At 46.5% G+C, this 27,044-nt stretch overlaps 1 protein-coding gene across 1 annotated transcript in view; it reads right to left on the reverse strand.

The window, feature by feature from the left end:
• Window positions 1–25,571, reverse strand: part of TIMM50 (translocase of inner mitochondrial membrane 50) — a 395,791-nt gene extending 370,220 nt beyond the window's left edge. The window contains exon 1 of the mRNA XM_086938707.1: window positions 25,035–25,571. Coding sequence (XP_086794833.1) covers window positions 25,035–25,181 — 147 coding nt within the window. The 5' untranslated portion in view covers window positions 25,182–25,571. The remainder of the gene's footprint in view (window positions 1–25,034) is intronic.
• Between the last annotated feature and the right edge of the window lie 1,473 nt (window positions 25,572–27,044).

Consider the following 27,044-nt stretch of genomic DNA (forward strand, 5'->3'; position numbering starts at 1 on the left):
CTAGTGTATGTGTCTAAAGTTTCATCTTGCTAGGTTAAGCGGAAGTCTCCTTAAACTATAACTTTATAACTTTTACGCACCATTGACTTTGCATTGGTGCATGCCTGTGCTTTAAGCGCTGCACCCGAATCCCGCAGGCTTTTCCCCGACTTCAGCATTGCTAGTCCCGACTGCTCCCAGCGATTCCCTAGGCCCTAGGCCTAACCACTGTTCGATTGGTATCTCTTATACCACTTTTTTAATATATGGTTTGCGTGCCCCCCGGCCTCATCCATAATTGTGCAACTTTCATATGTTTAACTGTGCTTTTGTTTAAACGCTTGTGCCTCTGCACTCATAAAGAGTATAGAGGATTATTCTAGTAATAAATACATATATTTTTATAATATATACTTGTGTGGTGTCCTTTCATTTGATATTACAGGATTGTGATTGGTAAAACAGCTTGCTTAACACGACCTCTAGAGTTAAGCCTTTAAGGCTGCTTAGTCCATGCTACCATTAGGATAGCTTGTCTATAAGGTTGACTTACAACCAGACACCATAAGAGATTGTTTGGACTGATACAAGGTGGTTCCAGAATTGGAAACATCATATATCAGGCCAACTTCTCACAGATGCTACCACGAGTGATTGCCATTGGTTAGACAAATTGCAAGCATTCCTCCCATAACCGTTTGTGTTTTCATGTACCACCCTAGGTGGCATGGGTGTGCCCAGACGTGTGTCCCATGCTAACGGTCACTGGGCACAAGCTGTAACCAGCCCTGGGTTGCTTGTGTTCCGGTTCAGGAAGGACCTGGCCTGGCAAATTGGGCTGGACTGCTATCATGAGGAGCACGGTCAAGACTTGTTGGCCTATGAATATATGGCTAGACGGTAATCAGTTAGAGGAAGTAACTAGTTATAAATACCTTGGGTTCTATATGGATAACAGGCAAAACCATCAAGAGCAAAAAAAAATCAATGTGTCACAGAGAACTAGTGCATTAAAATTTGGCTTTAGGACACTGGCAAAAAAATTAAAGTGGCGGTAACACAAACCTTTGCTCGCAGTGATGTCGGCCAAAATGCTTCCAACAATAACGTATGCCAGTATTGCTTTACATGGCAAAGACTCTGAACTTTTAAACAACTACTAGTCTCAACCTTCAACAAGCATTTACAATGCAATGGTCTCGGCATTATTAAAGGTAGAGCTATTGGCATTGCTCATGACATTTTTTTTCATTTTTTTAAACATAAATAAATGATATTGTCATTTACAATGGCAATAGGTTCAAGTTCAAGAATTTATATAGCGCACTACTCACCCAGAGGGTCTCAAGGCGCTTGGGGAGGGGGTTCATTATTTATCAAATAACCAGGTTTTAAGTTCTTTTCTGAAGGAGATGTGGTTCTGTGTAAGGCGGAGGTGAGTGGGGAGTGAGTTCCAGGTCTTGGCCGCCAAGTAGGAGAAGGATCTACCTCCCATGGTGGATCTTTGGAAACGCGGAACTGCGGCGAGGCCTTGATTGGAGGATCTTAGTTGGCGGGTGGGTGTGTAGAAGGATAGTCGAGTGTTGAGGCATTTGGGCCCTAGTTTGTAGAGGGCCTTGTGTGCGTGGGTGAGGAGACGGAATGTTATTCTCTTGTTGACGGGAAGCCAGTGGAGGTCTTTCAGGTGGCCGGTAATGTGATCTTGGCGAGGGATGTCCAAAATGAGTCTCGCTGATGCGTTTTGGATGCGTTGGAGTTTTTTCTGTAATTTGGCTGTGATTCCGGCGTAGAGGGTGTTTCCGTAGTCTAGTCGACTCGTAACCAGTGCGTGGGTGACAGTCTTTCTTGTTTCGGCGGGGATCCAATGGAAGATTTTTTTGAGCATACGAAGTACGTTGAAGCAGGAGGATGAGACGGCGTTGACTTGTTTGGTCATTGAGAGTGAGGAGTCTAGGATGAAGCCAAGGTTACGTGCATGGTCTGTGGGTATGGGTGGTGAGCCCAGATCCGAAGGCCACCATGAGTCGTCCCAGGCAGAGGGGGATGATCCTAGGATGAGTACTTCCGTTTTGTCTGAGTTAAGTTTTAAGCGGCTGTTTTTCATCCATAGGGCTACTTCTTTCATGCCTTCGTGAAGATTGGTTTTGGCGGTGTTGGGGTCTTTGGTGAGGGAAAGGATCAGCTGGGTGTCGTCAGCGTAGGAGATGATGTTAAGGTTGTGTTGACGCGCGATGGAAGCGAGTGGACTCATGTAAACGTTGAAGAGGGTGGGACTGAGTGATGATCCTTGTGGTACACCGCAGATGACTTCGGTGGCCTCTGATTTGAATGGGGGGAAGTCGGACTCTCTGAGTTCTCCCAGCTAGGAACGAGATGATCCAGTCCAAGGCTTTAACTTTTATGCCGATGTTGCTGAGGTGTTGTATGAGGGTGCTGTGACAGACAGCGTCGAAGGCGGCGGAGAGGTCGAGTAGAATGAGGGCCACTGTTTCTCCGTTGTCCAGTAGTGTTCGGATGTCGTCTGTCGCTGCGATGAGGGCGGTTTCGGTGCTGTGTTTGGCTCGAAAGCCGGACTGTGAGGGATCGAGGGAGTTGTTGGATTCGAGGAAGGCGGCGAGTTGGTTATTGACGGCTTTCTCAATGACTTTGGCCGGGAATGGGAGGAGGGATATGGGGCGGTAGTTTTTAAGTTCAGAGGGGTCTGCTGTGGGTTTCTTCAGGAGGGCGCTGACTTCGGCATGTTTCCAGCTTTCTGGGAAGGTAGCCGAGTTGAAGGAGCAGTTGATGACATCACGGAGATGCAGTGCGATGATGGAGTCTGCTTTGTTGAAGATATGGTGAGGACATGGGTCGGTTGGCGAGCCAGAATGGATGGAATTCATTAGGCGGATGGTGTCTTCCGTGGTGATTGGGTTCCAGGCGCTGAGGTTGTTAGAGGGCGGTTTAGGTTCTGAGGGGGGTGGAGAGGATTGTTCGTTGACGCTGTTTTCGAAGCGGTTATGTATGTCGGCAATTTTGTTATAGAAGAAGGAGGATAACGAATCGCAGAGGTCTTGGGAGGGAGTGATGTCGTTTGAGGCTGCGGTGGGGTTGGTGAATTCTTTGACGATGTTGAATAGTTCCTTGCGGTTATGGGCGTTGTTGTCGAGTCGATTCTTGAATGCTGGTTTCTTGGTGGATCAAATCAGTTGGTGGTATTTGCGGGTGGCTGCCTTGAAGGTGGTCATGTTGTCGGTGGTTGGGTTTTTCCTCCATGTTTTCTCGAGGGTACGGCATAGCTTCTTGGATTTCTTAAGGTCATCGTTGAACCAGGGGGCCTTTTTGCTGTCTTGTTTGGTGTGATGGTTTTTCAAGGGGGCTAATTCGTCAGCGCTGTGAGTGATCCATTGTTTGAATTTGATGGCAGCTTGGTTTGGGTCCGATGAGAGGGCGGGTGGGTTTTGGTTGAGCGATGTGAGGAGTTGGTCGGTGGTGATTTTGTTCCATTTTCTTCGGGGAATAGGATGTGGGGGGTTGTGGGTCGAGGTGGTTTTGTAGCTGAAGTGAACACAACTGTGGTCCGTCCAATGGAGAGCTGTGGTGCGATCGAAGGAGATGTGTTTACTGGAGGTGAAGATTGGGTCGAGCGTATGTCCGGCTACATGGGTGGGGGTGTCAACCAGTTGTTTGAGGCCGAGATTGGCCAGGTTGTCAAGAAGGGTGGTGGTGTTGCTGTCGTTTTTCTTTTCCAGGTGGAAGTTGAGGTCTCCTAGTAGAATGTAGTTCTCAGAGGCGAGGACGTGCGGACTGATGAAGTCAGTGATGTCTTCGCTGAACTGTTTACGGGTTCCTGGAGGCCTGTAGATGAGGGTGCCTCTGAGTGTGGTCCTAGGGTCGGTGTGGATCTGGAAGTGGAGGTGTTCGGCGGTTGTAAGGTTATCGTCGGAGTTGGTCGTGATTTTGATGGTGTTCTTATGGACGATGGCGATGCCGCCTCCTGTTTGGACTGTGCGGTCTTTTCGGATGATCTTGTAATTGTCCGGGATGGCTATGGCTATGTCGGGTGTTGATGGTGCGTTCATCCATGTTTCAGTAAGGAAGGCTACGTCCGGTGATGTAGTGTCGAGTAGATCCCAGAGTTCGGTGGCGTGTCTGTGGACCGAGCAGGTGTTCAGCAGGATGCATTTCAGGTGGTTAGAGCCGGAGCTGTGTTTGGGGTTAGTGGATGTGGTATGGGTCTTGTTGCTGGTGAATTTGCAGTAGTGGCAGGTGAAGGGACCGTGGGTACGTCCCGGGATAGCTTCGTAGCATTGTGGTGTGCGCCCGGGGTTAAGGGCGAGGAGGGTGGCGGCGTCATACCTTAAGCTGGAGGAGTGTGGTTTGCGGGGGCCAGGGGGTCTGGCGCTGGGCGCGGTCCAGGCGCGGACGGGCGTAGACGGGCTTACCTTTGGTTCGCATGGGGCGCGACCGCTGCGCGTGAACGCTGCGCGCAGAGGCATCTGTCATATGTGGATAGTGGGGGGGGAGGGGCGAGGGAGGATCAGCTGGGAGGCGGGAGTGTGGTGGGGGGACGGGCTGGGATACACAACAACAAAATGGCAGCGAGTGAAAAAGGGAAACAGGACGCACTGAGTAACTAGCCACAAAACGCTATTGCAAACAATGCTGGCAGCAGAGCGCTATAACAATTACTGCAATTATTGATATAACAAATTACTTCAGGCACCAAAACGCTGCTTGGCAACAAAGCGCTATGTTAATGTAGTGTCAAATTAATTCAGGCACCAAAACGCTGCTTGGAAACAAAGCGCTATGTCTAATTAATGCAAGGCACGCTCAGCAAAGCGCTACGATACCAGTCGGTGGGGCGGGAGGGGAGCGACCGTCTCTGATGGAGTCAGGAATGGTCACAGCGTAGGGGCAGTCAGGTCAGCTCCTATCTTCCAGTGGGAGGGGGGGTCAGCTGGGAGGCGGGAGCGTGGTGGGGGGACGGGCTGGGATGCACAACAAGTGAGTATTAGAGAGTAGTAGAGAGTATTCGCGGACACAGAGCTACACACACACAGACAGAGCTGCGCACACACAGACAGAGCCGCACACACACACAGACAGAGCCGCACACACACACAGACAGAGCCGCACACACACACAGACAGAGCCGCACACACACACACACACACACACACACACACACAGGCACGCACACACACAGAGCCGCGCACACACACACACACAGACAGAGCCGCGCACACACACACAGACAGAGCCACGCACACACACACAGACAGAGCCACGCACACACACACAGACAGAGCCACGCACACACACACACACAGAGAGCCACGCACACACACACAGACAGAGCCACGCACACACAGACAGAGCCACGCACACACACAGACAGAGCCACGCACACACACACAAACAGAGCCACGCACACACACACAAACAGAGCCACGCACACACACACAAACAGAGCCACGCACACACACAGGCAGAGCCACGCACACACACAGGCAGAGCCACGCACACACACACAGACAGAGCCACACACACACACAGAGCCACACACACACACACAGAGCCACACACACACAGACAGAGCCACGCACACACACAGACAGAGCCACGCACACACACAGACAGAGCCACGCACACACACAGACAGAGCCACGCACACACACAGACAGAGCCACGCACACACACAGACAGAGCCACACACACACACACACACACACACAGAGCCACGCACACACACACAGAGCCACGCACACACACACACACACACAGAGCCACACACACACACACACAGAGCCACACACACACACACACACACAGACAGAGCCACGCACACACACAGAGCCACGCACACACACAGACAGAGCCACGCACACACACAGACAGAGCCACACACACACACAGAGCCACACACACACACAGAGCCACACACACACACAGAGCCACACACACACACAGAGCCACACACACACACAGAGCCACACACACACACACAGCCACACACACACACACAGCCACACACACACACACAGAGCCACGCACACACACACAGCCACGCACACACACACAGACAGAGCCACGCACACACACACAGACAGAGCCACGCACACACACACAGACAGAGCCACGCACACACACACACAGAGCCACGCACACACACACAGAGCCACACACACACACAGAGCCACGCACACACACACACAGAGCCACGCACACACACACAGACAGAGCCACGCACACACACACACAGAGCCACGCACACACACACACAGAGCCACGCACACACACACACAGAGCCACGCACACACACAGACAGACAGAGCCACGTACACACACACACACACACAGACAGAGCCACACACACACACACACACACACAGAGCCACACACACAGAGCCACGCACACACACACACACACACACACACACACACACACACACACACAGAGGCACAGAAAAACCTGGCTGACAAGCATGGAACAGAGGCACAGAAAAACCGGGTGAACAGAGGCAGAGAAAAATCGGGATGACAATCAGCACAGCTTGTGTTTAGTAACCCAGTACAGAGTGCAGACACCCTGCTCTTTCAGATGTAAACACTTGCAACACCACAATCCTCATCCAGCAACGAAAGGCTGGTTGGAGAAAGAATACCACCCCGGTATATCAGATGAAAGCAAGAACAATTCCACAATCCGCGCATAGTAACCGAGCCGAGCTCTAAGGAGGAGGTACCCAGACCAGTAACCAGCTGGAAGGTAGAACACCACAATTGAATTGAACTTTGTGCAGGAACATGACACTAACATACTAGATGTAAATATGTGCTGCAGCGCAATCTGCACTATCAGCAAAAAGATGTCTTTGCTTGCATTCCAGATGTCAAAATAGGGAACGCCACATTATCTGTTTTGGAGAAAAAAAACGCCACAATGCCTGCATATCAGCTGTGTCGTGTCCAACATTGCTATAATAGACTGGGACTGCAGAGAGATGACCACATTAAATGTCAGATCTAGCTACAATCCATGTATATTAAGCCAGTAGAACTCTGCAGAAGACTGACCACACTCATTTCCAATCCTTGAACAGGCAGGAGCTATGCGCAGAAAAATGTACAACACAGCAATCCCTGTATTATAGCAGATCAGGGACCCTTTAATAATTGGAGATTAGTGGCGCCTGCAAAAAATGACCACAATGAAGATTCTTATATGTACAGAATCACGAACCGTGTGCAGGGACAGACCAGTTGTGTCTGCAGAAGGGTAGGAAGAGGTGCACAATGGATATGTACATTTGCAATGCCAAAAACCCCATTGAGTAAGAGATTAGTCCTCTCTGCCGGAAACTAACAACGTGCGCACTTCAGTTACATACACGTGCAACACCAAGGACGGACGAGTCCTCTACAGAAAACGCCTGACACTTAAATTTTTGATTTAAACACGTGCCTCACCACAATCTTTTTACAGTGACATACTAGTGTTCTATGCAGAAAAGCAACACCATTTGCCTCTCAGATATTAAACTATCACCACTCTTTCCTGTCTCCCCTTAATCCACTCCCATCTATTCCGCTCAATGGCCTGAACCTCATTTGTACCCATTTAAAATCTGAGTACAGCAATCATCACTAGTAAATGACCAGTTAACCTTTGCATGGGCCTGCCTCTAGACACCACAATTTGTTGAAATCTGTAAATTATACAACAAAGGACGACACCGACTAACCATGCTCACAACCTCGGCATCATCCTCGACAGCCAACTGACCATGAAGCGACAAGTCAACGCAGTTACCTCCTCCTGCTTCCACACACTTCATATGCTCTGCAGACTATTCCGAGGAATCCCTACCAATACCAGAAAGACCGTCACTCAGGCCCTCGTCACCAGCCACCTGGACTACGGCAATGCCCTCTATGCCAGCATCTCCACCCAACTCCTCAGAAGACTCCGGACCATACAGAACGTGACAGCCAGACTCATCCTGGACCTCTCCAAATGAACCCATATCGCCTCCCAGCTGAGAGACCTCCACTGGCTGCCCAGCCACAAGAGATGTCAGTTCAAGATCCTCACGCACGCCTACTAAGCCCTCCACGATCTAGGACCGGTCTACCTCAACCATCGACCGAACTTCCAGAAACCCTATAGACACCTGCGCTCCTCTTCACTCACCCTCGCACACACCCTGCATCTGTCGCAGCGGCTCCTTCTCCTACATCGTTGCCAAGACCTGGAACGACCTTCCCATCCAGCCTGCACAGACCCCTCACTGCCTGACTTCAGAAAGACTCAAAACCTGGCTCTTCGACGGAGACACAACGCCCAGATACCACTAAGGGTGACAGTGTCGCTCTTTACAAATGCTGTTTGACAAGCATGTAACAGTTATTTTGTGAGGGACACATTTTATTTCCACTTCGCGCTCATCTGGAATGTGGAACCTTGTGCCACGTTCCAGGACGGTTGGAGATTAGAGAAGGATGCTGATCAATCTGATGGTTTCCCTGTTGATGTACAATTCCAATAAAGCACTTCGCAAATATTGTTGTGAACTTACATTATAATATACATTTGCTACTGAGTGACTATTAGACGTTCTGGATTTGGGGTCGGGAATATGCGCTAAAGGGGGATTTGGTTCTGGCTTTTACCTCAGGGAGCATATTACACGTATCAATTGTGTGCGGTAGACAGCTCGTGTGACAGCTGGAGAGCAATTTGCATCTTAGCTCAGGAGCTTCAGCACCCCACTCCAGCAACTGCACCTCTGCCACACGTGGTTGAACATTCAAATCATGTATTCATCTCCAGTACGTTGCGGATTGACGGGTTTGGACACCACCATGCCTGAATAAATACGCTTGTCAGCATCATTAGAAAGTCAGTGTCGACAAGAGCGCCTGCTTTCATGCGCAACGCCAGCTCTCCTTGGTCACGTGCTAGAAAGTGCCTTCCTCCTCTCTATACTGCCACAAAGAAATAAATACTAACGACTGCGTGGAGGGAGGGGAGAAGTAGTGAGATGTCCATGTGCACTTTTGGTGCATTCGTCTTTCCGCTCTCCTAACCTCCACCACCACCCCTCCCAGGCTCCCACACACCCACCCATGAAATAGCGATTCGGAAGCATGGCTTAATTTCTTAATATATATATATATATATATAAATATGGGGGAGGAGCTACGCCACGATCCAAGATGGCCGCATAAGCTCCCGGCCCCGCCGACCTCCACCGGCAGCTCGTATATCCTGCCTTTTATCCTTCACACACGCCGGACTCCCACACGTATGAAGTGCTCCTGACTCCTGCGGTGCAAACCCGGACTTTCCAACTTACCGGGTGACGAAGTTACGTCAAATTTCCTTCTCGGCCTATTCCAGGGCTTCCGCCGGGACCTCGATTTCTGGCCCATCCGGGCTGGAAGTGATCAACATCGGCTGTGGGACCAGGGTTGCTTCCGGTCTTCCGACCTCGGTCCACTCCTAATTCCAGCTGGCAACTGAGTGACCGGCTTAATCCAAGGACACGGCACAGTGACGCATGTGATATCGGTGACCGCGATCCGGGGTCCTATGCCCGGTGACCCCCTGGGGAGCCGGGGTTGACGGGCTGGCCCCCGCGAATGGCGAAATACCGACTCTGCCTGTTGTGTGAGCACTCGCTGTTGTCTGTTGTGTGAGCGCTCGCTGTTGTCATCAGCTCCGTGTGTGCCTGACTCCTGGACGGTGTTTCAGGGGTCCAAATCCTGCCTCGTCTCATGCCGGAGGAGATGGGGGGGGACTGATGGCACACCATCGCTGAGGTCCGTAATGGCCGCCATTGGGGCGCTCCGCTCTCACTTCGCCGTCCTGTGCCAACCGATGTCTGTAATGCTGGATACCGTACACTTGGAACCGGACGTGGATATTCCGACAAGATGTCAGCATGCCTTGGACCCCGTGGATTATTCTCCGTACCATTTAGAGATCCCCGGGCGGAAGCCTGCTTTAGCCTATTTTGATGACTCTGGCCTCATGGATGGTGCACCTGTGATCGTCGTTGGCTTTCCCTGCTCCACTCCTGTTCGACGGAATATTGTTGCTAAAGGTTTTTACCGCCACGGACAGTTCTTCAGTGACTTTCGGAGAGGTTAGTCTTCCTTCTTCATCCTCTATTGTCAAACTTTCGGATGCCGCCATCTTGTCTCCTCTCCTCGAAACGTCGCCATTGTCTTGAACTGTCTTGGACGCTTCGCTTTCTTCACGATTGCTGTGGCTTGGGCAACATGGGCCTTCGTGAAGAACCGAACTGGTCAGGGTTGACTTTGACATTCGGGGTTAGCTCTTCTATGTACTTTATGCCGGATATGCACCGTGTATATTACTGGGAGACGGGAGGTTTTTGTTGGAGCTCTCCCCATGTATGTGTTCAGTACTCGCTTTAATAGTCGACATTGAATTTTGGGGAGGTTGCTGCTGGTGGGGGGTAATGGGGGCCAGGAGTGTGTCTATTGCTCTCCTCCTCCGCTTTCTTTCCTTTCTTTAGGACAGTTCCGGGGCGACAGGCACGTTGTTAGTGGGGTTGGCCGTAGCCATTACAGGAGTGCAGGGTAGCGGGTGCTGGGGGGGTTTATTGTTTTAGTTTGTTTTGTTCTACGGTCTCTTTCTTCTCCTCTTTCAGTGGGGCTTTCCTTCCTTTTCAGTAGGTTGGCTGTCTTTCTTTATCTCATTTCTTTTTCTATCTGGCGTCTATACTTACCTATGCCTCACTGTCTTCGGAGGGTGGGTTTTCGGGATGATGCTCTAGCTAAATCGCTCGCTATTATACTGTTTTTATTCCTTGTCTGCCTCGGCGGGCGTAGTGTGTCTTAGGCTGTATTGTTCATCACCTGGTCCTGATTGCAATGCGGGGTACGTCCCCCCCCCCCCCATCTCTTCTTAATTTTATTCCATGGTGTGACGCCATCGATAGTGCAGCCACTACTGCCTCTTCATAACAAGCATTTGCAATGCAATAGGTCTCGCATTAGGAAAGTTTGAGCTATTGGTATTGTAAATGACAATTTTTTATTTAGGTTTTGTTTTTGAAAATAGCGAAATTAATAGCTTTGTCATTTACAAAGCCAATAGTTATAACTTTCGCAAATGTGACACCTATAGCATTTGTAATGCAATATGTGTTGTATTTACGTGACTTACGTGTATTGATATTACAAATAATAATGGCTTTTAATTTTTTTTCAATAATTAACTTAAATAAAAGTTATTGTAATTTATAATGGCGGGGGGTGTGATGGGGTGCGGGGGTGTGACAGGGTGCGGGGGTGTGACGGGGTGCGGGGGTGTGACAGGGTGCGGGGGTGTGAGGGTGTGTGGGGGGTGCGGGGGTGTGACGGGGTGCGGGAGGGTGAGGGTGCGGGAGGGTGAGGGTGCAGGAGGGTGAGGGTGCAGGAGGGTGAGGGTGCAGGAGGGTGAGGGGGGTGTGAGGGGGTGAGAGGGTGAGGAGGGGTATAGCTTGAGTTTAGCATGTATTAATACTTTTTAATGTATATTTAAAGTCTGTAATTTCACACGCATGAATGTGATAGTTATTTGTGTTGACTTACTGGCAGCGCTAGAGGGCGCAATCGGTGGTGCAAGCTGTAGTGTTCTTCAGAGAAGGGCTCTGGCACCTATGTTTTATTTTATTTTTTTACAAATTAAGAACTGCTCCCTCTAATCTGGTAAAATAGATCCTTTAGCACATTAAACTCAGACCTACTAGCTTTGCCAATGCTGGTTCTACTTGCCCTTCCATTTCTGATTCTCTTCTCTTACTTTTGAACGTGAAGTTAGTCATCTCCCCAGCCGCTCTTACAGTGCATCACTGGCAGTGCACGTGTCCCGCGCTGCACCCATAGCGCCACCTGCAGTGGAATCTGTGAAATAACTGCTTCGTAGCACTAAGAAACGAAGACCCCCAGCTGCAGCAGGGAACCGTTGTGACTGTTTGTAGTGCTGAAAAGTTCAATACCCTAACCGAATAACGCAGTTAATGCCAGAACAGCTGGGTGCTATATCCTTTGTAGCGCTCAGAAGCGGGTGCTTTCTAGAGTGCTACACCGACACTGCTTCTACCACCAAGACAACGATGCCGTTCTTGGCGACTGAAAGCTGGTGTTTGCAGCACTGGGTTTCCTGTTACCTTAAAAGCTTACAACGGGATTGAAAAGATGAAAAACATGTTTGTCGCCGCGAGCCACACGTTGCACGCGCTCAGCCTACACTTTACGCTGTTAGCCACACTAAGAAACTTTCACACAAGTAGCGGTTTCCTGGTGCACTTGACGCTTCTGAGCTTTTAATTACGCAGGCGAAGCTCCCAGCTTTTGATTCTAGCAAAGTTTCTTCACTTTCAGTTCAACCGCGAATTATTATTTTTTTCGTCGCTCTTCAAAACAAGCACTAAGGGGTGTAAAAAATGCCTTGGGAGGCAGGCGCCGCCGCGCTGCCTGCGGCGACCTGGAAGCTCTTGGCCGGCCGGCCAATCCACTCGCGGCCGACCGGAAGTCCCGCCTCCCGAGGTCCGCGGCTGCCGGCGTATGGAGCGCCCTGCCGTCAGAGGTAGCCCGGGTCCCCAGGAGGGGGCCGGGGAGAAGGAGGAGTGTGGCGCCTGTTGCGGGGCTCCTCTGACCTGAGGGAGCCCCGATTTACATGAGGAGACGCGCCGCGAGGAGCCCCGCCGGAAGAGTGCAGTTGGTGAGTGGGGCCCAGGGCTGAAGCGAAGTACGTGCGTGCCTGTGGGGGAGGGGAGGGGAGGGGAAGGGGGGGGAGGGGGGGAGAGTGTGTGCGTGCGTGTGTGCGCGCGAGGGAATGTGTGTGCGCATGCGTGACTGTGTGTGATTGATAGAGAGAATGCGAGGTAGGGGATAGTGTGCCTGTATGTGTGCCGTGTGCCTGCGTGTGCATGAGCGCGCCTGTGTGTGTGTGTGTGTGTGTGTGTGTGCGTGCATGCAGAGGGGTGGGGGCTGCCTGTGTCTGTATTGAGCAAGGGCTTTGCGCATGCGCAGCTACCAGACGCTCGCTCCCGAGGTGAAATCTGACCTCGTCAAAGCGCGCGTCTGGTAGCTGTCCTCATTCCTAAATACGGGCCACAATAGGTCTGAAGCAGACACCTCAATGCTCACGCATTGAGGGTTAGGTCTGCTCGACCTAATAAAAAAATGAAACCTTTGATATCCTTCGCTTAGTGGCACATACAATCACATGCTATGCTTGTCTCGTTGATATTACGCGGTCTTATATATGTGCATGCTACCTGAATCTACTTCCTAAGTTTGCGGCCGGCCCCTGTGGTTGTAGGCCTGCACCTGTAATGCTTTGAATAATTCAATAAAGGTTTTCAAAAATATATATAATATATATATAATATATATATATATATATATATATCTCATCAAGAGGCCACACCAGGGGAAATAGCGAAGGCTTCTTTATTCGGTAGAAAACACCCACAGTGGCGAATGCATTTCGGCTTTGAGTTCGCCTTCCTCAGCGCCATGGGTATGTGCACGGTTCAGGCATCTGCTTGACTTTAAATGTCTTTGCCTCCTCCTGCTGCTAGACACGTGACTCCGCCCCTCCAGGTAAGTACCAATCGCATAACACTGCCTGCAGGCTGCTTGTGGTGCGATGCCTACAGGACCCAGAATGCACCATTCTTGGCCGTTCTCGGTGTCTTGCGGGGGTAAGTCTTGTCCCAGCCAGTTGTAGTGCCCCCAGGGGTTCGCCGAACATCAGCTGCCTCCTCCGCTCCCCAGACCGCAGCAACCCCCAAAGTCCGGGATGAAGTATCGGCGGGGGCAAAGTAGGAAGTCCTCCACGCCTACTGTGCAATCTAGCCGATTGCAACACCGCCCGTTCTCCTCCCAGGTTCGGAGGTGGACCCTGGTCTTTCCCTTACCAGGGACAATAAGAATTTCGCAGAAGCGAAGACCAGCGTTGCCAGGGCCAACTGTACGCTGCGGGGACCTCTCTCTTAAACGAGACAGGATTGCACTCGTCACAACGGCAGAGGAAACACTGTGTGAGGGAGGCGCTGAAGAAGGCACTACACGCCGAAATGCATCCGCCCAACAAGAACCCTCAATAAAGCATTTCTTCACGTTCCTCTTCGGGTGCCTGCTCTTTTCTTTCGGGAGAAGATACTTTTCAATAAATTATGCGCCAGCCAGTGCGCATCCCTGTGCATCCCCGCCGCATAAAGAGGTCTGGACTTCCTGGCTGCTCTACGGGGCTTTGAACTTTTCAGTGTGGTTGCACTTAAGTCCAGATCCACCACTACGCCAGGAGGAGACTGCGGTTTGTAGGTATTCAACCTGCAATTTTGGACGACATGCACCGTCATGTTAGCCCCCGTGATGGACACTTGGCAGAAGGGTGGCGGCGGTTACGAAGAGGACCCGAGGAAAGCGCTGATTGCGGGACTCTTGTTACCTCCGTGGTTTCCTCTAGCACTGTGCCTGTCAAGTTTCCCTGTTCCTGTACCGCCCGTTCTCCTCTCAGGTTCGGAGGTGGACCCTGGTCTTTCCCTTACCAGGGACAATAAGAATTTCGCAGAAGCGAAGACCAGCGTTGCCAGGGCCAACTGTACGCTGCGGGGACCTCTCAAAGCGCGACTTCTGGTACACGCGCTGAAATATCATCAAGAACTCCTCCGTAGAAAGAAGAGAGGCCACACCAGGGGAAATAGCGAAGGCTTCTTTATTCGGTAGAAAACACCCACAGTGGCGAATGCATTTCGGCTTTGAGTTCGCCTTCCTCAGCGCCATGGGTATGTGCACGGTTCAGGCATCTGCTTGACTTTAAATGTCTTTGCCTCCTCCTGCTGCTAGACACGTGACTCCGCCCCTCCAGGTAAGTACCAATCGCATAACACTGCCTGCAGGCTGCTTGTGGTGCGATGCCTACAGGACCCAGAATGCACCATTCTTTGTCGTTCTCGGTGTCTTGCGGTGGTAAGTCTTGTATATTATATATATATATATATATATATATATATATATATATATATATATATATATATATATATATATATATATATATATATATATATATATATATATATATATATATATAGATCTCTCTCCAAAAAAGCAAATACCATTGAGCTTGCAGAGGGCTCACAAAGCCGACCTCACCATCCGGTTCTGCACGCCTCTTTGCCGCTTGCCTTTCAAGTCTCCTGTGTTATTTCTCCATGCCAGACGCGTTTCGAGGCCACTCCGCCTCGTAATCATGGGCTGTGTGTGTAGATACTGAAAGCTCACCGAGCATGACAACACTTTTATTTATTGACAAAACGCCCATAATGGGCGTGGCTCACAGGTAATGCCGTCAGGCATGATGGTAACTGTGGTCCTTCATCGGTGAGAAAGTAGTTCCCTTAAGTAGGTTCAGTTTTCATGCACATTTCATCAGTTACTTAATTAAAACATTGAGTAGGTCGGAGTTCATGAAGGGCAGCAGTGTTTACATCACAAGTCAGCAATGCTTCGCAAAGTGAATTCGTTTCTCTCCACAGCCTTCCCCAGCCTTCACAGCTTGCTGGGAATGGAGCCCCTCTGCCACGGCCAGAGCTGCCGTGTATATGTTTCCAAAAAAGCAAATGCCCTTGAGCTTGCAGAGGGCTCGCAAAGCTGACCTCACCATCCGGTTCTGCACGCCTCTTTGCCGCTTGCCTTTCAAGTCTCCTGTGTTATTTCTCCATGCCCGACGCGTTTCCAGGCCACTCCGCCTCGTAATCATGGGCTGTGTGTGTAGATACTGAAAGCTCACCGAGCATGACAACACTTATTTATTGACAAAACGCCCATAATGGGCGTGGCTCACAGGTAATGCAGTCAGGCATGATGGTAACTGTGGTCCTTCATCAGTGAGAAAGTAGTTCCCTTAAGTAGGTTCAGTTTTCGTGCACATTTCATCAGTTACTTAATTAAAACCTTGAGTAGGTCGGAGTTCATGAAGGGCAGCAGTGTTTACATCACAGGTCAGCAATGCTTCGCAAAGTGAATTCGTTTCTCTCCACAGCCTTCCCCCGCCTTCACAGCTTGCTGGGAATGGAGCCCCTCTGCCACAGCTGCCGTGTATATGTTTCCAAAAAAGCAAATGCCCTTGAGCTTGCAGAGGGCTCACAAAGCGTGTAACGTAACTGGTGCTCATGTAAAGCGCTCCAATACCTTCGGGCTGAGTTCGCGCTATATAAATCTTATATATATATATATATATATTACCTACTGGCGGCCGCCAGTAGGTAGTTATAGTTAGGATTTTTTTCAATGTTAAATCTCAAATTCATTGGAAAACGGCACCGGGAACCTCAAGAGGGAGCTTAGCGAGAATAAGGTGTACCCGCCTTTAAGGAAATAGAACGCCATAATTTTCGTCCTTCAAAATACTTGTCGACTCCTCCCGGTAACAACACACACCACTACTGATCAAGATCCCTCAACCACGCAATCAGCGTGTTCACAGTTTTCGAACCACCAAGAAACTTAACCAAAGCAGTGCCCGGAAACGGACATTTCCGGCACTAGTGTCATACTTCATGAGGCCCTGAAGATTCGCAGTGTGTTCCCTGCGATGAAACACGTGTTGGCATCACTAAAGGAACAATAAACAATTACTTAACACCAAGAACAGAACATCTTTTTTGAACTCTTATACCTCAACTTGGATGAATGATTCTCTTAAAGTCACTCCGAAAGTGTGGATGTATACAAACCGATCATCTCTTTTCAACACTATCATTACTAAAATGTTCTAATTTGTATAGTGCAAGGGCATTGTTGTTCTATTGTTATTTGTGTGGATCTTCTTGGTCCAACCTTGAGCGGTTGTGTGAGCTTACCGCTCGCCCTTTTGCCTGTACCAGCCACTTCACAGTACTCTCCACTTTCCGGATATCCAGGTGTGCGCCCAATCTCCCTGGTAAATGTAAAAATCTCCTTGCTGTATAACAAAATTCTATTTGGAATAACTTTGGCGCCGGTTGACGAATCTGACTGAAAATTTCCTCAAAATGGCCTCGCGGCGTTCCGGTCCTTCCCTGAAAGTTTGGGGGGGGGATTAGTCAAGCGGGGGCCGAGATAAAAGGGGGGTCCCAAAAAAAACCAACAATTTAAACCATCTAACTTACTTTGTGATCGATTCCGTACCAAAGAACATCCGTGGTGGGGATCGAGAGAAGCTTTTAAGACAGCTTGAGAGCAAATACATTGACTCCTCAACACCAGAATACCTAACGGGCTGAACAGGGGGGGAAGATTTACAGGTCTTCCTTTGAGGTTTAGGTCTTAACGGGTTGTAAACAGCAGTACACTGGTAGGGTCATTGTTTGATGTTTATTACTTTGGAAGTAAACCCATGCTGTCTGAATATCTATCACATGTCATTTGGAAATATGTAAGCAATGTCCCCCTGTGATTACGACAATATTCTGGATAATTAGTCTCATGAATTTAGTTTCTTTTGTCCATTGTATATTATATACTAGGTCCATCAACATTCATTACTCTGTACATGATTGTCACTCTACCAGCCGGTTTTACATTGGATTTAATGTAATATGGAATATTCAGTCACTATGGCTATAGTCGGTTCACAGCAACAGCAGTGATTTTTTACACGATTTTTAACTGTGTTTACAGCTAGAATTTTTGCGCAGGTATAATGATTTGGAAATTTATAGCGATTGATCATAATATAAGGTAAATCATCATTATATACACACTGCGAGTCGATTAAGCACTTTGTTTTAAGCACTTTAGCACTGTTTTTGAATACCATCATGTCTTATGGGTTTATTTTACATATTGTGATAAGGTATTATAGATCAATACATACCATGTTTTGCACATAGCAATATTACCATTTCGTGTGTAGTCTCCCCTGACAGTAATTGGGAGCCAACAATTGAGCCTTCATATGCACTTGCACTTTATTGTATTTTGCACATTGGATCGATTGCACTTTATTAGAAGTATTGATTATTATAAATGATCCCAGGAAGAGGATAATTTGGAATTAATGCATCAAATTGTTCCTGGAAAAATAACGTGCTCTATATTGTTGTACATAGCGTGATTTTGTGCATAAGTATTTTCTTTATGTTCATTACCCATGTGAGCTGATGTTATTGTCATTGAGCACAGTATTTAAACACCCCCATTGGTCATTTGAAGCCATGTGATCAAGGCCGTTTGACGGGCGAAACGCGTCATGCCGGTGGAGAGGGAAAAATAAAACCACTTTGAAATTTATCTTTGGTGTTGAGAGATCTGTACCTGAGGAGAAGAACGTGAGGGGAGCCACTCTTGCAGGAATATATATATATATATATATATATATATATATATATATATATATATATATATATATCCTACTGGCGGTCGCCAGTAGGTAGTTATAGTTAGGATTTTTTTCAATGTTAAATCTCAAAATTCTATTTGGAATAACTTTGGCGCCGGTTGACGAATCTGACTGAAAATTTCCTCAAAATGACCTCGCGGCGTTCCGGTCCTTCCCTGAAAGTTTGGGGGGGGGGATTCGTCAAGCGGGGGCCGAGATAAAAGGGGGGTCCCAAAACGCGTTTTCCCCATGTTAATTTCCATAGGGCGGTCGATTTCACTTTTAGCCCGAACGGCTGAATGGATTTCCACCAAACTTGGCAAAATTGTAGGGACTGGTAGCTCGATGTGCCTTTGCTATGTCTCATGATGTGTGCTCCAGTGGTCTTGAGTAATTTAGGTTCAAAAAAATATATATATCTATGGCAGCGCCCCGGTACGCGCCCCGGGGAGCGCTCCGGGCGCGCCACGCGAGGTGCGCACGGAAAACTGATTGGCTCTCGGGTGTCTGTAAACATTCGAAACAGTCCGGAGCGGCCGCCATCTTGTCTCTCTGTAAAATCGAGACACAAGAGGTGGCTAAAACAAAGGGGGAAATGACCATAAGGCGTCAGGGATAGACCCCCTCTGACCCCCTAGGTTTGATGTGGGGGCTATAAAAGGGCCCCGCGGGGCATTTAAAATATTTTTTTTTTTTCGTTTTGCGCAGGGGGAGCGCCCGGTACGCGCACCGGGGAGCGGACCAGGGAGCGTACTATGAGGAAAAAAGAATGACAGAGTTTTTAAAAAATGAAGCCTTTTTTTTTTAGAAATTGGAGGTAGTTCTAAAAAGAACTTTTTTTTTTCTTCTTTTTGTTTTATATTTTTTTGTGTTTTTTGAACATTTTGTACTTTTTTTGGCTTTTCAAAACAGTTTTATATTTTTTTTGTATTTTTTTAGGGGGAGAAACAAAAAAAAGGGAATTGAAACTGGCTCAACTAGAGCAAAAAACGCAAAAAATTACTTCTTTTTGGGGCACTTGTGATTGTCACCTGCAAGGACGATGAGCTTTATGCTCTTTTCACCATAGGCGATAAGCTTGCCACATGCAGAACAAGTGATTTTAAAATCAGCAAATCGTGGCTGAATACAAGGCATCATCTCTGATGTTTCTGGGCCCGATGAAGTGGGTTCGTTTCTTTGGGAGGTGGTCCTTGAAGACTGGGGGATGTTACTGGCCAGTTTCCTGAGCTCTGCACGAGAATAGTTGTTAGGGTGTTTACGGGTCATATGTAGAATCATGGTATTGTTACCAAAGGAATATTTTTTGTTTGGGTTGCCCCTTGAGAGTTCTTCCTTACAGATTAGGCAAGTTACCTTGGCCGCTTTTCACTTTTTTCTTGCCCTCTGGGAGTGAAAAAAATTCCCATACAATGTGTGACTTGGGCTTGTATGGGGTATTTTGTTCAGGCAGCCATCTTCCACCATCCTCCTCTTCCTCTTCCTCCTCTTGTTGACCACCAATGTAATCTTGAGCTGGTCCTCTTGGTGGGTTGTGGTGGTGGTGGTGGGGCAGATGCACCAGCTGCTGCTGCTACTGAAGCCATTATAAAGATCAAAAAGGTACAGAGAGGTACAAAGAGGTCTTCCTAAGTCAAAGGACAAAGTCAGAATAAGGAAAAAAGGTGGGGTCTTTCATCATTTGGAAAAAAAACTGTCCTGAACCAATGAGAAGTGTTATTTTCAGGTCACAAGACCAGGGGCTTCATCATTATGAAACTAAAACTGTTATGAACCAATGAAAAGTGTTATTTTCAGGTCACATGACCCGAAGCGCTTACGCTACGCGCCCCCGGGGACGCGCCCCGGGTCGCGTCGCGTAAGCGCGTCGGATGTTTACGTTGCGCGATCGTATTCGCTCGAGTACTTCCGGGTGCGCTTACGCCGTGCATGTCACGCGGACGCGGCTACGCGATACGTCACGATCACGTTTTCGTTCCCGATATGGGCGCTAACGGGACGCTCCCCGGTACGCGCCCTGGGGCGCTTCATAATACTACGCTTTCCGGGGCGCGCACCGGGAGCGCTTTGAGAAAAATATATATATATATATATATATATATATATATATATATATATATATATATATATATATATATATATATATATATATATATATATATATATATATATATATATATATATATATATATATATATATATATATATATATATATATATATATATATATATATATATATATATATATATATATACAAAAAAATGGGCTAAATTGTAGAAACTGGTAGCTCGATGTGCCTTTGCTATGTCTAAAGATATATGCTCCAGTGGTTTTTACGAAAATTAACTTTGAAAAAATATATATTGGGCTACATTGGGCTATATATATGTTAGAGCCCAAATGTAGCCCAATGTAGCCCAAAGATGGCCACCAGAGACAAAAAAAACAAATGTAGCCCAAATATCAGCCAGATGTAGCCCAACTATAGCCCAATGACAGAATGTCCCAGAGTGTTCTAAAGAACAACTAGAGCGCTAACAGTCTTACTTATAAACTGAGACTTATAGTTAGGAATTAGCATTTAAAAAACCTATGAAATTCACTGAAAAAACCATAGGTTTCACACCAGTTATAGTTAGGAATTAGCATTAAAAAAAACTAATAAATTCACTGAAAAAACCATAGGTTTCACACCAGTTATAGTTAGCTGGAAATTTTACTGACATAAAACCAATGAAATTCCACGTTATAGTTAGTTGGACTCACTATAACTTGCGCGTGTAATGCACTGCTGATGACATCACATATTACATCACTCATGACATGGTCAGTGACATCACTCATGACATCACTGATGACACTATCCTTGTGACAAAGTGACAGACCTCCTTTCACTGTAAAGTAACCCTTGAAACACATATTCAAAAATAGAAACTAACATTTTCAAAAAAGTGGATATACCCATACCAGTTACAACAACCAATTCAGTAATTCCACCATCTATATACACATCCACTCATTCACCAACAGTTCTATATAGTCACTCATACATATACTCACTCATCATATGTAGTGATACACCTATACATCCTGTTACACACCGACAGTCATCAAAAGGTTACTCACACGCATACTCACACATGCAAATAAACTAATAAACATCCATTTATTTACATATACAGATATACACACACTACCACCTTACTTCTAAGGAAACTTACACATACTTACTCTCTTAAACTATCACTTATAGAAACACATACTTATTTAAACAGAAACTCTTTCAATCTCTCACTCTCACATATACTGACTTATATATATCAATACTCACATATACTACATTAAAACATATGTCGTTACTGATAAAGACATTAGTGAGGCAGGTATTCACTCACTAACACACACATATACACACTCATCCACCCATACAGTCCTGCACATATGCTGTCTTCAAAAAACATACAAACAGTGAGTCAGTCATTGATGCATCTATCTGCAAAGTAACATCCCCACCAAACCATACAGACACTCATACTGATACTAAAAAAAATCTAATAACCCATATACACACACATGTAGCTACTCACCAAACCATGCAGCCACTTATACACAAAGTGAAACACTGATATATATATTTAAATATTTAAACATTATTCGCTAATATATGTATTCACTAAGATACACTTAATAAGGCAGTTAACCAATCAATTCTTTTAAAAACAAACATCCATTTACACACTTATTTAACCATTTATTCTTCCATCGTCCTTTACAAATACATATATAAAACATTTATTTTTCAGAAAGACACACATTCACTGGATGGTGTCATCAGTGATGTCATGAGTGATGTCACTGACCATATCATGAGTGATGTAATATGTGATGTCATCAGCAGTGCATTACACGCGCAAGTTATAGTGAATCCAACTAACTATAACGTGGAATTTCATTGGTTTTATGTCAGTAAAATTTCCAGCTAACTATAACTGGTGTGAAACCTATGGTTTTTTCAGTGAATATATATATATATATATATATCTCTCGTCAGACAAGCGCACGCAGTTACTCCTGTTTTTCAGCTGCGCAATAAATAACAAGGCGAGTTACAGAGCCACAATTCTACCCCCGTGCTTTTTAGAAATTATAAGATGTATTGAAGAAGACGTGTACTGAAGTGCCAAAATTACTAATCACGCCGCGCAAACAGATAAAAAATGCACTGTGCACGTTCCATTTAGTGCGCACGCCATGTCTCGGGATACAATACTCTGCACCAGAGATCTATAGCATGTAAACGCAGAGCACGCGCAGAGATCAGCCCGTGACACGGGCCGGGATGGCGTACAGCTTTAAATAGAGCCCATTTAAATGCACAGCATGTCCCCGGTGAACTAACACGGTAGGGTCACATTGCTGTCATTGTGTTCACAATCACCATCAGTCACACTGCCAGGACGGAAAAGCTCAAATCAGCGTTGTCTGTAATCCCTTCTGGAAGTGGAGCAGACAGCGGGATTCCTGCGTGGTCCCAGCTCTGCAACATAGCGGATCCTGCGGGATCCTCCTTATAGCTCACAGAAGTATCATCCACGGGAGGACAGCGCGCCATTCAAGGAATGAAAAGACAGCCATACGCCTCTTCCTGCACCGCGGTGCTCCTTCCTCATGGGTATCAAGGAATCTGATGCAAGATGTAAGCTTTGCATCTACAATAATCCTTATTTGAAAGATTTAATCACACGCTGATTGTGAGCACAAGTAGGGACCGAACAACGGCACAAACAGGGGTGCACGAGCACTAAAAACGGCACAAACGGAGGCAGAGGCTCGAGGCTCACCTTCACTGCGGGGGAAAGAAAATGGCAGATGCAGGGTTCCGAATTTTTCGGAATCGGGGGCGTGGTTTTGCTGTTTTGAGTGACGCATTACGTCACTGTCTAAAGAACAGCAAAACTTACGCCCCCGAATCCGAAAAAGACGGGGCTAAATTGGAGTGACGCATCTCTCCTCCAATGGCTGGCCACCGTTTAGGAAGCCATCCAATGGAGGAGAGACAGGGCAGGGAGGCGGGTTCCACAGCCCTACTAAGAAACATTAATTCTCCGACCCCAGACTGCGCAAGCGCAGCCTTTAGGTCCTCAACCTAAAAAGGTCTTCCAGATACATCAGTCAGCCTCACCAGCCCAGGTGCGATTCAATTAGGCCTTTTAATTGAAACAGTAAGGAGAATGTAAACCACAATAAAGCTTTAGTATCGACTGAAACAGAACACGGCAAACTCCCTACTCAATCAGACCCTTTGGGCAGAATTGTAAAAGGATAAAAAAAAGATTTTTTAAATCACTATACAATCAATATCTTTATAATGCACTAATAACTACTTGCACGGTCGAGCTGTGGAACAAGAACCCGCCTTTTTTTTACCTTTAAGCAAGTAATAAATAAAACAGCAACATTTTAATCCCTGCTACTTGACAAACAATTCTTCAGTTCGAGGTTGCACGCCTGGATGGTGATTAACAACTACAAGACCCTTGCACCGGGCACCTTATTTAAAGATTACATTCTCGATATACCAAAAAGACAATTGATGGCCTTACACTTTGGGAAACTACTGCTGATTGTGGACCAGCCCACCAGGGTACATAAAGGGCCTAAAACATGCAGACTCTGCGGTAGCAATAAAGAGGATTTTATTAATATAATTTGCACATGCCCCCAACTACATACTGCATGAGTCACATTACTAAGGAAAGCTTTAAACTTCAGAGGAATAAGGACATGCAGAGCTTCTATAATAACCCCTAAGACCCTCAAATGAATTGTAAACTGGTTACATTTCTGAACTCTCATGAACAGGCCCTGAAAATTGAAACACCAACGTTGAAGCAGAATGAGAAAACCATATATTTTTGGAATTTTATCATACAGAATATGTAAGTAGCTAAAATCTGTTAACCTTACGAACTGGTTCAACATAACTTTCAACTGTACTACAGAGCGCTGAAATCTTATGATTTAGTTAGAACTTTTCAGTATAGGCTACGAATCTTATTGAAATAACAAATTCATTAATTTGAGAATGGACTGCCAAAAAATGTTAAAAACATGTGCTTGCAGCAAATCTGCCAATGCAAAACTTATTTTTTTTACATTTTTTAGAGATTGTATTGCTCCTTTTATGTGAAATATTAAGGTTTTAATTAACTAAACAATAAACATTTACTTATCTGCATATGTTTGGGTTCAAACTGAGGTGGCATGGTGAGCAGAAGAACAATAGGTTGGGACGCTACCCAGAGTGATTGCTAGTGGTTATACAAATTGCAAGTATTCCTCACATCACATTTTCAGTGGTTTAAGGTGATATTGCTCACACAGCAATAATATACATATTTTTCAATACAGCAACCCTCACTTGTGACTCTCTCCTTCAGCTGCCCTCTACCACTTCAGATGCATTAATTACATTATGATGCATATACATTAACCCCTTCTCAGCCACTCTCATTGGGGTGCCTTCTTCTATTCCCTCAGTATACTTTCCATATCCCTTTCTACTCTCATCTCCCTTAGAAATGTCCCTTCTCCCTGAGTATGTCCCCGCACAGTGGACCGACCCATTTCAATTTGGCACCGCATCCCATTTTCTCAATTACTGGGTGCCCCTAGCATTACCTGCTGTCGGTTCTTCTCACGCAGGATAGCCTCTGTGAGTCCAGCCCCAGCCGTGGTCCCTCCTGTGGTCGTTGCGCTCAAACCTCTACACCACCCACCCACGAACCCACGCAACACCAAGCGGCCAGGCAGCATAGCAGCCGCCATCTTTTACAAGTCAGTTCACAGGGCAAAGTCATTGGACGAGACCAGCAAACAAGTAACGAATCAGAAACGAGTACAAGGAAAAAAGTCCATAACTGCCAATCACAATGGCACAGGGCGGGATTTCATGTTCTATGAACCAATCAACGGTGGAGCTGTCAGGTTAATGGCCCGTTTTCTGTGACCCTAACCTATGATTGGAGTATAGGCTCATATGCCCTGTCAATTAGGTCATAGCCAGGCGGCCATGTTTCAAGTGGCAGAAACATCCAGGACTAGCGTTATAATCTATCCATTCTTTCTTAAACGTGAGCTGCCCAGAGATATATATGTGAGGAAGTCGATGACAGGTACTTCTAAAGCACCACTTTCTCTCTCTCCCTCCCTTTCTCTACATTGACGTTCTCAACTGACCTTCTAGACATGTCCGTCAACCCGGTAGGAGGAGTTAAACGGTATACTTGTGCATTAGTATGGAAACCGAGAAAGGACATGAAACTTGCCAAGGACACACGTGCTCGAGTTGCTGTTTGCTGGAGTGGTGCTAATTGAGCATTAGGATGAATTCGTTGGAGCATCACAGAGCGACTATGCAGAGTAGCATAGGTGGGCAGTCTATTGTACTGCGCCTCTGTCTGTCACATAGCCAGGGCACAGGTTGGGAAGGAAAAAACAAGCAATAGGTCTCGCATTAATAGGAAAGTTTGAGCTATTGGTATTGTAAATGACATTTTTTTATGCGTTGGTTTTAAAAATAGCGAAATTAATAGCTTTGTCATTTACAATGCCAATAGTTTTAACTTTCGCAAATGTGATACCTATAGCATATGTAACGCAATATGTGTTATTGACATGACTTAGATGTATTGATATTACAAATAACAATGGCTTGTAATTTTTTGAATAATTAATACTTTAAAAAAGTTATTGTAATTTATAATTGCAATAGCTTAAACTTTTGTAAATAACTTTTGCGAAGATTATGTTCATTGTATTTTATTATGACGAAAATCCAAGAACAGAAGTGAAATATTAACATATTTTTGTGACATTTGTAATAAAGCTTGAAACATTGAGAGAACATATTTGAACCAGTTGTTGAATGATTGCACAGATTGATGTTGTGGTGGCGCCGAGTGATGTTGTTGTGGCGACGAATGATGCTGTGGCGTTCAGTGATGCTGTGGTAGCGTATAGTGATGTTGTGGTGCCCCTGAGTGATGTTGTGGTGCCCCTGAGTGATGTTGTGGTGCCCCTGAGTGATGCTGTGGTGCCCCTGAGTGATGCTGTTGTGGTGCTGAGTGATGCTGTGGTGATGCAATAGTTAGATAGAGTAAGTGTGATAGATAGATAGTGGGAGGGCGATACATAGATAGAGTGAGGGCGATACATAGATAGAGTGAGGGCGATACATAGATAGATAGAGTGAGGGCGATACATAGATAGATAGAGTGAGGGCGATACATAGATAGATAGAGTGAGGCCGATGGATAGAGTGAGGCCGATGGATAGAGTGAGGCCGATAGATAAATAGATAGAGGGAGGCCGATAGATAAATAGATAGAGTGAGGCAGATAGATAGATAGAGTGAGGCAGATAGATAGATAGATAGATAGATAGATAGATAGATAGATAGACAGATAGACAGACAGACAGACAGACAGACAGATAGATAGATAGATAGATAGATAGATAGATAGATAGATAGATAGATAGATAGATAGATAGATAGATAGATAGATAGATAGATAGATAGATAGATAGATAGATAGATTGAGGGCGATATATAGCGTGGTATTGTGTGGAGTGTGTGTTGCATTCAGTAGAGTGTAATTATGTAGTGTGTAATTATGTGGCACTGAGTGG

The sequence above is a fragment of the Lissotriton vulgaris genome, chromosome 9, assembly GCF_964263255.1.
Source record: "Lissotriton vulgaris chromosome 9, aLisVul1.2, whole genome shotgun sequence".
NCBI classification, from domain to species: domain Eukaryota; kingdom Metazoa; phylum Chordata; class Amphibia; order Caudata; family Salamandridae; genus Lissotriton; species Lissotriton vulgaris.